General features: G+C 40.6%; 1 protein-coding gene across 6 annotated transcripts in view; it reads right to left on the bottom strand.

The window, feature by feature from the left end:
* The window catches only part of FOXP2 (forkhead box P2), a gene marked incomplete at both ends in the record, with an annotated part of 376,809 nt that overhangs the window by 82,628 nt on the left and 278,587 nt on the right, over positions 1-15,594 (bottom strand). For all 6 annotated transcript variants that reach the window (XM_081330288.1, XM_081330287.1, XM_081330286.1 and 3 more), the window contains one exon: positions 5,324-5,428. In XM_081330288.1, the coding sequence (XP_081186414.1) occupies positions 5,324-5,428 (105 nt within the window). The remainder of the gene's footprint in view (positions 1-5,323; positions 5,429-15,594) is intronic.

Here is a 15,594-nt window from a genome sequence, read left to right on the forward strand (position 1 = left end):
CAGAGGCTATTTTAGTGAGATATTTCACTTATACACACTGTCAATGTTATTTTATTTATTTTGCATCAAGCTTTAATGCTTAAACAAAATGGGGAGTTGAAATACCAAAGGTATGTTCTATTACATATATGTCAGTTTTTATTTAATTTATTGTGTCAGATGTCTTAGTTTTGAGGAATGATGGCATTGTCATTGAAAGACACAATTTTCTGACAAGTTCAAAGAATGCCATTTTGAGGTCATATTTTGGGAACTAGACTGCTTGCTTTCAGTCAAAGGAAAAAAAACCTACACAATTATTTTTAAAAAGTGAATATAATAATATTTTTATCTCCTTTCATTCTCTCTGTGTATTATATATATATATATATATATATATATATATATATATATATATATATATATATATATATATATATATATATATCATTTAATTAGGCATCAAACTTCTTTTTAGTATTAATTCATATATATGTGTGTGTGTGAATTAATGAATTATATTATATATATGAATTAATACTAAAAAAGTTTGATGCCTAATTAAACTACAGCATATTACTCTTCCCATTGAATTCAGTTATTATACTTAGAAAATCTTGAAATCTTTCATGTTGGTAAGCTACTAACTTTCTGGTAGAACATGACTTTTTTTCAACATTAACAATTCTGCCTCTATACGAAAAACATTGCCTGTCTTTGTACTATAGATCATGTTTTGTTTTGCTGGCGTCTGCTGCACCCAGGTTAAAGAATGTTTGTCTTTTGGCTGGAATGCTATAGTGTAAACCTTTTGATTTAAAGTTCTAAAAGTCAAATCCATCTGCACTCAAACTGACTTAGGACCAATGGAATGATAATTAGTTTTGCAGACAAAATACACCAAAGTTTTGACATATGTTACTGCATTCTGACATTTATAAGACAGTAATGAAGAACTACTATTAAATGCTTTTAGTGATCTTTGAGGTTCCTTGCTTGCTGACCAGCAAAATGGTTAATTTCTGTCAACGCTCATTTTATAGTAAAATTCCAAAAGAATTCTGAAACAGGTTTGGCAGTCTTTGAATCACTTTTCATTACACAATATTCCATTCAATTATTGTTCTTTCTGCAGTTCTGCAAGACTGTTTTCTGATCTAACCTCAAATTCTGATTTGCATACTGGTTTTTCTTAGAAAAAAATCCTGAGCACATGAGTAAATGTAAATTTACACAACAAAAGCCTGAAAATCAACCAAATTTTCTTATGTATGAGTGTTCAAAAGCACAACATAACAATCAAGGATTATAACAGTTTTTCATCTTGTATATCACATGAGTATATATTTATATATTTATATATATATCCTGCCTTTTTAATCTTTATAAATAATTTAGGACAGCGAACACATCCAACATACCTTCCTCTTCCTATTCTTCCCACAGTAACAACCCTGTGAGATGAACTGAGTTGAGAGAGAGAGTGTGGCCCAGAGTCATCCAGCTGGCTTTCATGGCTAAGGCAGGACTTGAACTCATGGTATCTTGCTTTCTAGCCTTAATCACAATTTATAAACTGTCCATCTCACTATCCAAAGTGACTCTGATGGCTTACAACACAATAAAAACATATATAGACTGCAGAAATTCAGCTATTAGCTATATCAGAGGGACAGAATTTTCTAAATTTCTCTGCTGACGTCTGCTGATTCTCTGGATTTTACAGCCTACCAAATCACGTGGCCCATTTAAGATAACTAACTATATTGAAAATAATGGGCAAGCATTATTGATCTCAGAATTCTTTGGGGAAAATAACTTAAACATTTCAGTGCAGAAAAAAGTGCTTTGGTCAGAGGGCAAGAAAAATGAAATTTTTATATTTTATATTTTTATAGCTATAAATCATATTTTTAAAGTTATTCTTTACTCCAAATCTTTTATTAAATATAAGAAATAAAACCACCATTTTTAGAAGGGAAGCTTCTTTCAAATGACTTAGTACAGAATTGTTTTCTAATTATAAACAAAACTAAATGTATTTTTAATTACAGTACACATGCACATACAATGTAACACAATAAATCAAGCATAAAATGTCTATTTTAACAGGTCTAGTTTTTTTAGTTAAGCTTACTATATACATTAGAAGTATCTTCAGTCTATTACCAGGATATTTCTGAAACAAAAACTAAATTTGGACAGCATTCTTCATGAATATTTTATTTCAGTACAATATACTAGCATTAGGTCTATTAATAAGTATCATGCCAGAACTTACAGCATTCTTGCAAAGAGTACATAGGAACAAGGCGTTGAAAACTACTGCCATTAGACATGTAATGCCCTATATCAGGAGTGTCAAACTGATGGCCTGTGGGCCAGTTACATCATATGGAGACTGGGCCAACCTCAGCTCCAACAATGCAAAAAAAGTCGCAATACATTGCAACACATCACATGATGCGGCGAGTTTGACACCTGTGCTCTATATAGTTAGAGGATTGGAGAAAACTCAGCTTGTTCTTTGGCTTTAAATTGAAACTAAATTGATATAAAAGATTTGTATTTTTTTTTATTAAAATGGGTCTTTGTGCAGTGAAAGAAACTAAGAGGACTAAATACAAGCAGATTCAGATGGCTGCAAAGCATATCACCATTTCAAAAAGAAAGATGAATTTTATGTCTTTTTAATTTTGGGTTTAAATCTAATAGAAAAGCTCAATAATGTATGGAGGCTTTTCTTTGGGACCACAAAGAATCCTATGATTTCTAGGTTGTATACAGTCCACAAGAGCTGTTTGGCATTGTAGATCAAGGTATGGGACAATGATAGAAAATTAAGCATTGAACAGCACATGGAAATGATATCTACTGTACATTTGGCCAGCCTATTTTTGAAAGCAGAAAGTGATGTAAGGAGTGACAATTTCTTTTGATAATAAGCAGACATAAATAGCAACAGTGATAAACAAGGCATATTTTATCATTAATCTAAAACCTATTATAATATATTCTAATTATTAAACCAGTGTCTTACAAAATAACTGTAAAAGCAAATGTCAAAATAATTGTGAGAGGACTAAGCCAAACACTAATATAATTACACTCTGGATGGGTAGAAGTATTTATACAAATTGGGTTTTTGGGATAAGAATAAAAAATGGAGCTAAGCCAGTTACAACTCTTTTATCAATTATGCTTAGAACCAGGGCTTTTTTTTCTCATAGAACGCTCAGAACGGAGTTCAGGATGTTTTGGATGTAACCTTGTAGGGTAGGCAACGCGGGTTGTATGCACTGTGTGAGTTCCAGCTCCTTTTTCTTTTACAAAGAAAGCACTGCTTAGAACAATATATGGAGTATATGGGTTACTTTCATCTGGAATAATTTTCAGCAGCTTAATTAAATCCCAGAGGCAAACAGTATAACTTCTTTAATCTATAAACAGAAATATTACAGATCGTAGTATGTAAAGTATGTATGTAAACTTGCAGGCATATGAAAATAGCACTTTTTTCTAAAGCCATTATGAGCTGAACCTCTATGCTCTGTTGTTAAACTACTGAGTCTATCTCCCCATGGCTGTATACCATTTGTAAACAGGCTTTTCTAACATTTATACCAACATCCTGGCAACAAAGCAGTGCAATTTCAAATGAGCTAATTAACTTAATTGTTGATGAAGCATGAAGCAGTTCATTCAACCTGTTAGTTGCACCATGACAACATAAGAGCATACACTTGTGAAGTTACTCATCTATATAAACCTACCTATTACTTTTCATTAGGATTCTTTGTTCACTAAAGCCCTGCATGACTCTTTTAGCAAAGTGACTCCATTTGGCTTCAGTCCTTTCACAGTACACAGAAAGAAAATATAAGATAATTACACAAACTTTATAAAATTGTTGGATAGTTTGCTCTTAATTTTATTTTGCTCTGATGTTACTCCTAATTTTAAAAAATACACTCCACCCATTCATGCTGAATGCAAACAAATATGTTGGATTTTTATTCTATACTTCATAGTATGACAGGGTACAAATTAAAACAAAGGGTTAATCTAAAAACATGATAATGTGGTGGGATGATAGAGAAACTGTAATTCTCTAATGAACACTTTATCTTCTCAAACATGTCATTAAATGTTTGGAGTTATTGCTTATATGTTCTAGCTACACTTAATTTTTTCTGCATTTGTGCCAGTAAGGGATTATTCTAAGGAATAGTGGCATTAGAAAAGTGGGTAGTCATCTTATAAATTTCCTACTAACTGATTTTTCACCCAGAATATGAAGAATATATTTACAAAATATTTGTATTCAACATATGTAGCAATATCTGTGGTATTCTGGTTGAGGGTTTTGCTACCCTTTCACATTTGTTGGGTTGAACATAGTATTGCAACATTTCCTTGTGGAAAAGTGGCATAGAAATTAAAACTAAATGTATTTCTCTCATGCTCCCAGTTTTCCAAAGCAAAAGAGGAATGCCTGTGAGTAAGGACTCTGCATTCATTGCAAGGTTAAAAAGTAGTACCCTCATGAAGCCTTGTTCCATGCAGGTTGTTGTCCCAGACATGGGACAACCTGCATGGCGACCAAAGTTCCAAGTAGGAACTTTGGTCGCCATGTTCTATAAAGGTGCTGGAACTCCAAGCAGTGTTTGCAAGCCAAGAAACCAAAAAGGTAGCTGTTGCAGTATGACCAAAGCCCTGCCACTTTGCATGGATGTGTGATATCAACACATGTACAAAAGGGCAAAGTTTTGATCATGCTGCTGTGATGGCCAACTTAATTTTGGAAGGGACCTTCCAAACACCTTTTTTAGAAACTTAATATGGAGTGTTCCAATAATGGAGATTTATTTGAAAGCTATGTTTAAGAACTGATGAATAAATTCACACTTCATAGTAAGAACAATGATTATGCATGCTAATTAAGCATCCTTATTTCTTCTACCAAGATATCATCTATAGTGCTGAATCTAGTGGTGGGATTCAGCCAGTTTGCACCGGTTCAGCAGAACCAGTAGCTAATTTTTTGTTGCCAAGGCCCAGAATGGGCCCACAAGCCCATAGCTGTTCTAACTCTTGTAGGTAGTATAGTTGGGTACAAGTTATTTTCTAGGAAAATTTCTGCAAAGAGGTAAATTAAAAACCATGCTACTAAAAGTCTTTAGAATTATTTTAGATGAAAGAAAGGGGAACAATTCTATTTGTGGAATAGATGTGATACATTTTGCCAACTAAACCAGTAACAGCAGCAATGCCATATATTTACAGCTCAGTTTTATGTCTTTGTAATCTTATAACCTATAATCAAACTCAAAAACCAACTTACTTTAAAAACTGGCCAAAATCTTCACAAATGCTTTCACATCCAGGCCATTTGCAAACTCCATGCCCATAGAGAGTATGAGAGGCTCCAGCCTCCTCATGTGATGAGCTGCAGTAAAAAAAATATGGCTTAAGATTCATCTCAAAAGCATAGCACTCTAATTTGACAGGTTATGATAAGGCTCAAAAAGGCCAAAACAGTAAACCTATGATAATAAAAAAATTACAATTGTCCTGCTGAAATTTCAATTGCAGGCTCAAATCAGATCAGAGAAGAAAAAAACCAAAAATGATTGTTTATGAAAAATGAAAAGAAATACTGTATTGCATGGTATGCTCAGTTTTATTTTTGACCTCAAATTAACATTTTGCCTATAAATGAAATATCATCATCATCATCATCATCATCATCATCATCATCATCATCATCATCATCATCATCATCATCTTAAATCAGTTTGGATAAAATGCACTGTATTTCCAGTCTTTCGTTTCACAGTTGAGACAAAATACTCCGAATTTATCCCATTTATCCACCATTTCTGACAGATGGCAGTCCAGTCTCTTCTTGAAAGCTTTCAGTGATGAAACTCCCATAACTTCTGAAGGTAAGCTGTTCCATTGGTTGATTGTTCTCAGTGTCAGAAAATTTCTCCTTATTTCTAGATTGAATCTCTCCTTGATCAGTTTCCATCCATTATTCCTGGTCTGGCCTTCAGGTGCTTTGGAAAATAGGTTGACCCCCTCTGTTATGTATCCAGGTGCAGGCTGCAGTTTGGAATCAGCATAGCTCCTGGCATTTTCCAGGAAATCATGGAAAAAACCCTCAAGGGCATCCCAGGAGTCTGCCCTTATTTTGATAAGGAGTCTGCCCTTATTCCTCAGCTGATGAAGCATCAGCTGAGGAACTGGCAGGTAGGCTGAGGGAGGTTCTAGCCAGGCTGCGTGCTGCTGGCCTCAAGCTGAAGAGGGAAAAGTGCAGCATTGGAGTTCCTTCCACAGAATTCCTGGGGTTCAGGATTGATGCCAAGGGAATCCACCCCACAGAGGCAAAGGTAAGGGCTATCAAACTGGCACCCACACCAAGAAACAAGGCAGAGCTGCAGGCATTCCTGGGCCTGCTCAATTTCTACCACACCTTCCTTCCCCACAAGGCAGCAATTGCAGAACCACTACACAGGCTATTGGACAAGAAGGCAGCATGGGCCTGGACCACCAAAGCTTCAGAGCCTTAAAGGCACTACTGTCTGACAAGTCCACAGTAACACACTTTATAGAACCAAAGCCCATATGCATCACGTGCGATGCATCCCCTTATGGTGTGGGTGCTGTACTAAGTCACCTTGAGCCTAATGGGGCCCAAATCCCAATCGCTTACTACTCAAGAACACTGTCTGGAGCAGAGAGGAACTACGCCCAAATTGATAAAGAAGCCCTGGCAATAGTGGCAGGGGTAAAAAAGTTCCATGATTATCTATACGGCAGGGAGTTCACAATTTACACAGACCACAAACCACTGCTCAGCCTGTTCACAACGGACAAGCAAACCCCCCAAATACTATTGCCCAGAATGCTCTGGTGGTCCATCTTCCTTGCAGCTTACAATTGCAAGCTGGTGCACAAGCCAGGGAAGGAGATGGGCCACGCAGACAGCCTAAGTAGGCTACCCTTAGACACCGCAGAACCAGACCCGGCCCCAGCAACACAGGTCCTAGCTCTGCAGGAACTACCAGAATGCCCAGTACATGCCAGGGACATTGCAGCCAAGACAGCCTCTGTCAACATCCTGAGTAGGGTACATTCGTGGGTTTGCACAGGCTGGCAGGACAAGTCCCCAGGGCCCGAATTCCAGGCATACTTCACCAGGCGGCACAAACTCTCCACACACCGGGGTTGCCTCCTGTGGGGAAGCAGGGTCATCATTCCCACAGTGTTCCGGGGCAGAGTGTTGGAGTCCCTACACGGGGGACATCCGGGGGTGGTTAGGATGAAAGCACTGGCCAGGAGTTACCTCTGGTGGCCAGGGCTGGACAAGGACATTGAGGAATGGGTCAAGGGTTGTTACACATGCCAGAGATCCAGGCCAGAGATGCCCCACGCCCCCATGAACAGGTGGGAGGCAACACACACGCCCTGGTCCCGCGTTCACATTGACTATGCGGGGCCTTTCCAGGGTCAACTGTTCCTAGTAGTAGTAGACAGCCACTCTAAGTGGCTGGAGGTAGTCCCTGTCCCCAACATGACCTCAGCAAGGACAATCCAGGTGCTCAGAGCCCTCTTTGCCACACACAGCCTCCCCGACATAATTGTGTCTGATAACGGGCCTCAGTTTACTGCTAATGATTTCCAGGTGTTTTTGAAGGCGAAATGGATTAGACACGCCACCTCTGCACCCTTCCACCCGTCGACTAACGGGCAAGCTGAACGGATGGTAAGGACGACCAAGGACGCACTCCGGCACATCATCAGCGGGGACTGGCATCACAGACTGGCAAAATTTTTGCTCGCCCAGCACACCACACCGTGCATGGCCACAGGGAAGAGCCCAGCAGAACTACGATGGGGGCTGTGCCTCATCACCAAGCTTGACCGGCTGCACCCCGATCGAGTGGCGGCAGAGACCGAGAAGCCCTTGGCACCTAGGGTGCTCAACGTGGGGGACCTGGTTTGGATAAGGAACTATGGGGCAGGACACCCATGGATTCCAGGGACAGTGGTTGAGAAAACTGGGCCTCTCTCCTACATCGTGGGGGTGGAGGGGATTCAACACATCAGGTGACACATCGACCAGCTCAGAAGAAGGGCCCCTGAGTGCACCACCCTTGCCCAACCTGATAACCACACCCCAGAAGAGACCAGACCAACTGGAAACTGCATGGACCCCAAACAAGTGGAGGATGGCCTCCTTCAGCCAGCCCTGTGGCAGGATCAGGGCATTGGCGGCGGTGGGGATCCGGCGGCCGGACCCAACCCAGCTCAGGAGCACCGTGAGCCAGACAATCAGGCCCAAGGCGAAGCCCCACTCAGATGATCCACCAGGCCCCACAGGACACCAGTGTACCTAGCGGATTATGTGTGCAAGTGACCCATCAACCTCGCTGTATATGTATATAGTTAAACATTGTAGATAGTTGTGTTATGTTGCATAGTTGTGAGGGAGGCTCTCTAAGGGGGGAGGGGTGTTATGTATCCAGGTGCAGGTCACCTGCATAACAGCAGCCACTAGGGGGCATTGGCCTGGACGGTTTGGCGGAAAAACCTAGTTTCAGCAGGAAACCTAGGGCCAACCCCATTGGCTAGCTACCTACCTGGCCGGGTATATAAGGAGGCCAGGTAGCCCTTGTTCGCCAGTATGGAACCCCCCCAATAAAGAACTGAACTCCAGCTGGCATCTCTTCCTTGCGTCAAACCCACTACATTACACCCTCCTCTCTGTGACAGCCCCTCAAATATTGGAAGACTGCTATCATGTGTCTCCTAGTCCTTCTTTTCACTAGACTAGCCATGCCCAGTTTCTGTAATCATTCTTCATGTTTTAGCCTTCAGTCCCCTAATCAACTTTGTTGCTCTTCTCTGCACTCTTTCTAGAGTCTCAACATCTTTTTTTTTATATAGTGTGGTGACCTGGTTGCAGTATTCTAGGTATGGTTTTACTAAGGCTTTATGGAATGGTATTAGTACCTCACGTGATCTTGATTGAATCCCTCTGTTAATGCAATTTAGGATTACATTGGCTTTTTTGGCTGCTGCTGCACACTGTTGACTCATATTTAACTGATTGTCCATTAAGAACTCCAAGAACCCTCTCACTGTTTCACCTGGTTTCACCCAATCTATATTTATTTTTGGTTTTTCTTGCCTAAGTGTAAGACTTTACTTTTCTCTAGCCTGAATTTCATTTTGTTAGATAGGGCCCAGTGTTCAAGACTGTCAAGATCCATCTGGATATTGAGCCTATCATCTAGGGTGTTGGCTATTCCTACCAGCTTAGTATCATCTGCAAATTTGATAAGTTCCCCTTCTATTCCCTCATCTAAGTCATTTATGAAGATATTGCAGAGTACTGGGCCTAAGATGAAACCTTGTGGAACCCCACTGCTTACTTCCCTCCATGTAGACATAGTACCATTAAGGACTACTCGTTGAGTATGGTTTGTCAGCCAGTTACAAATCCATGTGATGGTGATAACTATCAATTCCACTTTTTCTAGCTTACTAAGAAGTAGGTTGTTGTCTACTTAGTTGAATGCCTTGCTGAAGTCCAAGTATACTATGTCCACAGAATTTTGCTGGTCTACAAATTTAGTCAATTTGTCAAAGAATGAAATTTTTTATTTTTTATTTTATTTTAATTCCATTGTTCGCAGATCTGTTTTTTGATTAGCTTTTCTAGTATCTTCCCGGATATTGATGTTAGGTTGATTGACTGTAGCTTCCAGGGTCTGTTTTGTTTTGTTTTTTCCTTTTTTGAAGATGGGAACCACACCAGACATTTTCCAATTCTCTGCTAGACAAATGGCTCTTCTTAAAAACTTCCAGTGTTGGAGCATTCACCACTTCTGGAGGCAGGTTGTTCCATTGATTAATTGTTCTAACTGTCAGGAAGTTTCTCCTTAGTTCTTTGTTGCTTCTTTCCTTGATTAGTGTCCATCCATTGCTTCTTGTCCTGCCTCCAGGAGCTTTGGAGAATAGCTTGACTCCCTCTTCCTTGTGGCAGCCCCTGAGATATTGGAACACTGCTATCATGTCCCCCCCATCCTTCTCCTCATTAAACTAGACATACCTAATTCCAGCAACCATTCCTCATATGTTTTAGCCTCCAGATCTCTAATCATCTTTGTTGCTCTTCTTTGCACTATTTCTAGAGTCTCAAAATCTTTTTTACATCATGGTGACCAAAACTGGATGCAGTATTCCAAGTGTGGCCTTACCAAGGCATTGTAAAGTGATATTAATACTTCACGTGATCTCGATTCTATCCCTCTGTTAATGCAGCCTAACACTGTGTTGGCTTTTTTGGCAGCTGCAGCACACTGCTGGCTCATATCTAAGTGATTGTCCACTAGGACTGCAAGATCCCTCTCTCAGTTATTACTGTTGAGCAAGGTACCCCCTATACTATACCTGTACATTTGGTTTTTCTTGCCTAAATATAGAACTTTACTTTTTTACCACTGAATTTCATTTTGTTAGGTAGCACCCAGTGTTCCAGTTTGTTCAGATCCTCCTGTATCTTAAGCCTATCTTTTGAAGTGTTGGCTATTCCTGCCAGCTTGGTGTCATCTGCAAATTCGATGAGTTCTCCATCTATCCCCTCATCCAAATCGTTGATGAAGATGTTGAAGAGCACTGGGCCCAGAACAGAGCCCTGGGGCACCCCACTTCACACTTCCTTCCATGTAGATGCAGTTCCATTGAGGACCACACACTGAGTACAGTCGGTCAGCCAGCTACGAATCCATCTGGTGGTGATGCTGTCTAACCCACATTTTTCTATCTTATCAAGTAGTAGGTTGTGATCTACTTTATCAAATGCCTTACTGAAGTCCAAGTAAATTATATCCACAGCATTCCTCTGGTCCACTAATTTTGTCACTTAGTCAAAGAATGCAATAAGATTTGTCAGGCATGATCTGTTTTTGACAAACCCATGTTGGCTTTTAGTAAATGACTTTGTTTGCATCAAGGTGTTCACTGATTTGTTGTTTGATTATCTTTTCCAGAATCTTCCCAGGTATTGAGATCAGGCTGATAGGTCTGTAGTTTCCTGGATCTATTTTTTTCCCTTTTTTGAAGATGGGAACTACATCAGCTCTTTTCCAGTCCTCTGGTAATTCCCCAGTGCTCCAGGATCTTTGAAAAATATAGTTCAGTGGTTCTGAGATCCCATCTGCCAGTTCCTTGACAACCTTGGGGTGTAATCCATCTGGTCTTGGTGATTTGGACTCGTCTAGGTTGGATAGGTGCTCACTTACTTTTCTTGCCTATCTTAACTTGTGTTTCTAGACTATTTTTTTATGGTACTGTTTCTGATAGTTGGACTGTTTTTCCCTTTGTGTAAAGACAGTGGCAAAAATGAGTTAAATAGTTCTGCTTTCCCCCTGTTGCTTGTTACCTTCTTGCTACTTTCACCCACTAATGGACCAATCATTTCCTTCACTTTTTTTGTTTTTTACATGTTGAAAGCTTTTTTGTTATTTTTTACTTGGGTCACAAGCCTTAGTTCATTTTGAGCCTTAGCTTTCCTCGCTTCATCTTTGCATGCTCAGACTATTTGCTGATATTCTGCTTTAGTTATGTGCCCCTCTTTCCACTTTTTATACTTGTCCTTTTTATCTTTCAATTTATCAGAGAGTTCTTTATGAAGGCATGGTGGTTTCTTTTGAGAGCTGTTATTTTTCTTCTTTGTTGGTACTGTGCTGGGCTGGGATTTTATTACCGTATTTTCCGGCGTATAAGATGACTTTTTAACCCATGAAAATCTTCTCAAAAGTTGGGGGTCGTCTTATACGCCCAGTCGTCTTATACGCTGGAAAATAGTACATAAACCAATTGAGCGCCCCTGTTCTTGCAAAGCAACTTCAAGCCTCCTTAGTCCAGTCCCCCCTCCAACATGACCCTCCCTTCCCACCCCCAAGAGCCTCTAAGCCCCTTCTCCTCCCCTTGCAAACGCCAGACCCCGGGAGCGGCAGGAAGCCCCTCCCCCTCACCCAAGCGGCATCTGAGCACAAGCAGAGCGCACCCTGCTACCCACTCTCTCTCCCAGCAGCCCGGACAGTGGTACTTGGCGGCCTGTCACCCCTCTCGCACGCAGACCACGCAGCGGCCCTCACCAGCCAGCCTCGGCATGGCCACCCCGAGCCCGGCTCTCCAGCACGTCTTCCGGGCCTGCCTGGCCAACCGCCTCCTGGGCGGGGCTTGGCTCCAGATGCAGCGTCTGCTCCATCTGCAAATGCGTTCTCAAAGCCGGATCGCGCTTGGCCGTGCAGGCTGCCGAAATGCGGGGACTCGGAGTTCCTGTGGTGGTTGCGGCTTCTGCCGTGCCGTTTGCAGAGTCTGGCCTGAAAAAGCGCATCGTGTGAACGCAGCTCTTGCGTGTATTCCAAAGGGTGGGTGGAAGGAAAAGCCCCTTTAGGCTTCAAAAGGGTGGCTTTGCACCATCTGCATCAGACGGGGCTGAATCGGGCTTGTGTTGGACACTTGGCAACTGGCATGTACCCGTATTTTCCGGCGTATAAGATGAAAAATCTTGAAAATCTTCTCAAAAGTCGGGGGTCATCTTATACGCCCAGTCGTCTTATACACCGGAAAATACGGTATCTCACTTTTCAAAATTTCCCAAGCTTCTTGAGTTGTTTTCCCCTTGAGGATTCTCATCCATGGAATCCTTCCCAAGTTCTCTCTAAGTTTACTGGAATTAGCTCTTTTAAAGTCCAAGGCTCTAGTTTGACTGTGTTCTATTGCTTGTGCTTCCATAATGTTGAATTCCAATATTGCATGATCACTTTCCCCAAGGTTCCTGTGGCTTCAACACCTTCTGTCATTTTATATCTGTTAGTGAGAATTAGATCCAATATGGTTAATCCCCTAGTTCCCTTCTCTACCTTTTGGGAAACAAAGTTATCTGCTAGGTTTGTCAGGAATCTGTTTTATCTTCCACTTGGTGCAGAGTTTGTCTCCAAGTTGATGTCAGGGTAATTAAAGTCCCCCATTACTATTGTGATGTGCTTCCTACATACCTTAGTTAGCTGACTAGCAAAAAGTTCATCTATTTCATCTGTTTGGTTGGGTGGCCTATAGTATACACCTATGGCACCCTATCCTGCTAAGTTCCTGCCCCAAGCTCTAGAAATCATTCTGCACAGAGAGTATATCTTTTTGGGAAAGATTATTAGTGCCAAGATGTACAATAGCATCCACATCACAGTCCTTGCTGGCATTATTGACTATTTTGAAAATATGCTTGTTGTTCCTACTGGCAGTAGCACCTGGAAGACACCTGACCTCTTTCAAAACCTCTATGTCCTTTCCTAAATTTACATCCCTTATAATTGAATAACCAACCAGAAGGTGGTTTCTCTTTTGGGATGCCTTTCTGTTCTTGCATGACTGATGTGTAATACCTGATTTGCACTTCTCCCTGTTAATAACAAGTTCTTCATCTCAGACCATTACCACCTGCTTATTTGAGTTATCATCACAAGTACTTTTACCTGTCTCCTTAATGTCCCTATTAAGGTCAGCAAGGGCACTGTATCTATTGTGCAGGGACACAGTGAAAACTTTGTGTTTATGGTTCACAGCTCTCACCCTGCCAGAACCCATGGTTGTCCACACTGCCCTTCTCTTGCAGGATCTTTGTGGTAGAGGGGGCTGATAGCGCGGTGGCTCAATAGAGTAGAAGGGCTGAACTGGACCTAATTTCTGCCTGAAGGGCACAGATTACAGACCCTAGATAAATAATCTGTCCTTGTGATTTGTTTACAATAGGACAGTTTCCAAGTTTGAAAAGTGTACTGCAAAAGACAGCTGCAAAACAAGTGTTGCACTGAACTAAGCCAGATATTTTTAGATACAAGGAATCTCAGATGTACTTGCCCTGAATGTACCACTGCTGTTTTTGATTTTTAGTTTATTCTCCTCTCACCTTCTTCTTTTTAACTCACTGTTTGTAGCACTTGCCAGCAAGCTCTGGGCAGTTTAAATGCAATGGAAGTTCAATCAGCAGGGCCTCAGCTACTTTTCTCCTCCCACGTGCTTCTTTTTAACTCACTGTTCTATTTTTTACTTTTTTCCTGCACAAATGTAAAACTTTGCTTTTCTCCACATTAAACTTCATTTTGTTGGAGAGGACCCATTGTTCCAGTTTGTCAAGATCTTTTTGAATCCTGAGCTTGTTTTCTGGGGTGTTGGCTATTCCTGCCAGTTTAGTGTCATCTGCAAATTTGATGAGTTCCCCTTTTATTCCCTCATCTAAGTCATTGATGAAGATATTGAAGAGTACTGGGCCTAAGATGGAGCCTTGTGGTACCCCACTGCTTACTTCTCTTCACTTGGATGTAGTATCGTTAAGGACTACTCACTGAGTATGGTTTGTCAGCCAGCTACAAATCCATCTGGTGGTGATGTTGTCTATTCTACCTTTTTCTAGCTTACCAAGTAGTAGCTCTACTTTGTCAAATGCCTTACTGAAATCTAGGTATACTATATCCACAGCATTTCGCTGGTCTACTAATTTGGTCACTTTATCAAAGAATGAAATAAGATTGGTTTGGCATGATCTGTTTTTAACAAACCCGTGCTGGTACTAGTTATAATTTTGCTTGTTTCTAGTTGTTCACAGATTTTTTTATTATTTTTTCCAGGATCTTCCCAGATATTGATGCTAGACTAATTGATCTGTAGTTTCCTATGTCTGTTTTTTTCCCTTTCTTGAAGATGGGAACCACATCAGTCCTTTTCCAATCTTCAGATACTTACTTCCCCAGTGCTCCAGGGTTTTTGAAATATATGGTGCAATGGTTCCGAGATAACATCTGCCAGCTGCTTCAGAACTCTGGAATGTAATCTGTCGGGTCCTGGTGATTTATATTTGTCAAGGTTGGATAGATGTTCTCTTACCATTTTCTTGCTTATTCTAATTTTGCAGCGAATGTTTTTGGTATGTTGTGCTATAATTTCTTTTTGTGTGAAGACTGATGCAAAGAATGAGTTAAGCAGCTCTGCTTTCTCCCTATTGCTTGTTATTTCCTTGCCATCTTCTCTCTTTAGTGGACCTACAATTTCCTTGACTTTTTTCTTGTTATTAATATGTTGAAAGAAACCTTTTTTTATTATCCTTGATTTCTGTTGCAAGTCTTTGTTCATTCTGAGCCTTTGCTTTCCTGACTTCATCTTTTCATGTTCTGGCTGTCTGCTGATAATCAGCCTTTGTTATGGGACCCTCTTTCCATTTTTTTGCACTTGTCCTTTTTGTCTTTCACTTTGTCTGAGACATCTTTGTGTAGCCATGCTGGTTTCTTCTTGACTTTCCTGATTTTCTTTTACAGTGGTATTGTGCTGGATTGGGTTTTTATGATAGCATTTTTCAGAGTTTCCCATGCTTCTTGAGTTGTTTTCCCCTTTATTTATTATTATTATTATTAGTTTATTATTATTAGTTTTTATAAACCGCCCTTCTCCCGAGGGACTCTTTAGGATTTTCATCCATGGAATCTTTCTTAGGTTCTCTCTGAGGTTGTTAAAATCAGCTCTTTTGAAATTTAAGACATTGGT

Source organism: Vipera berus (assembly GCF_964194415.1).
Source record: "Vipera berus genome assembly, chromosome: 6".
Taxonomy (NCBI): Eukaryota; Metazoa; Chordata; class Lepidosauria; order Squamata; family Viperidae; genus Vipera; species Vipera berus.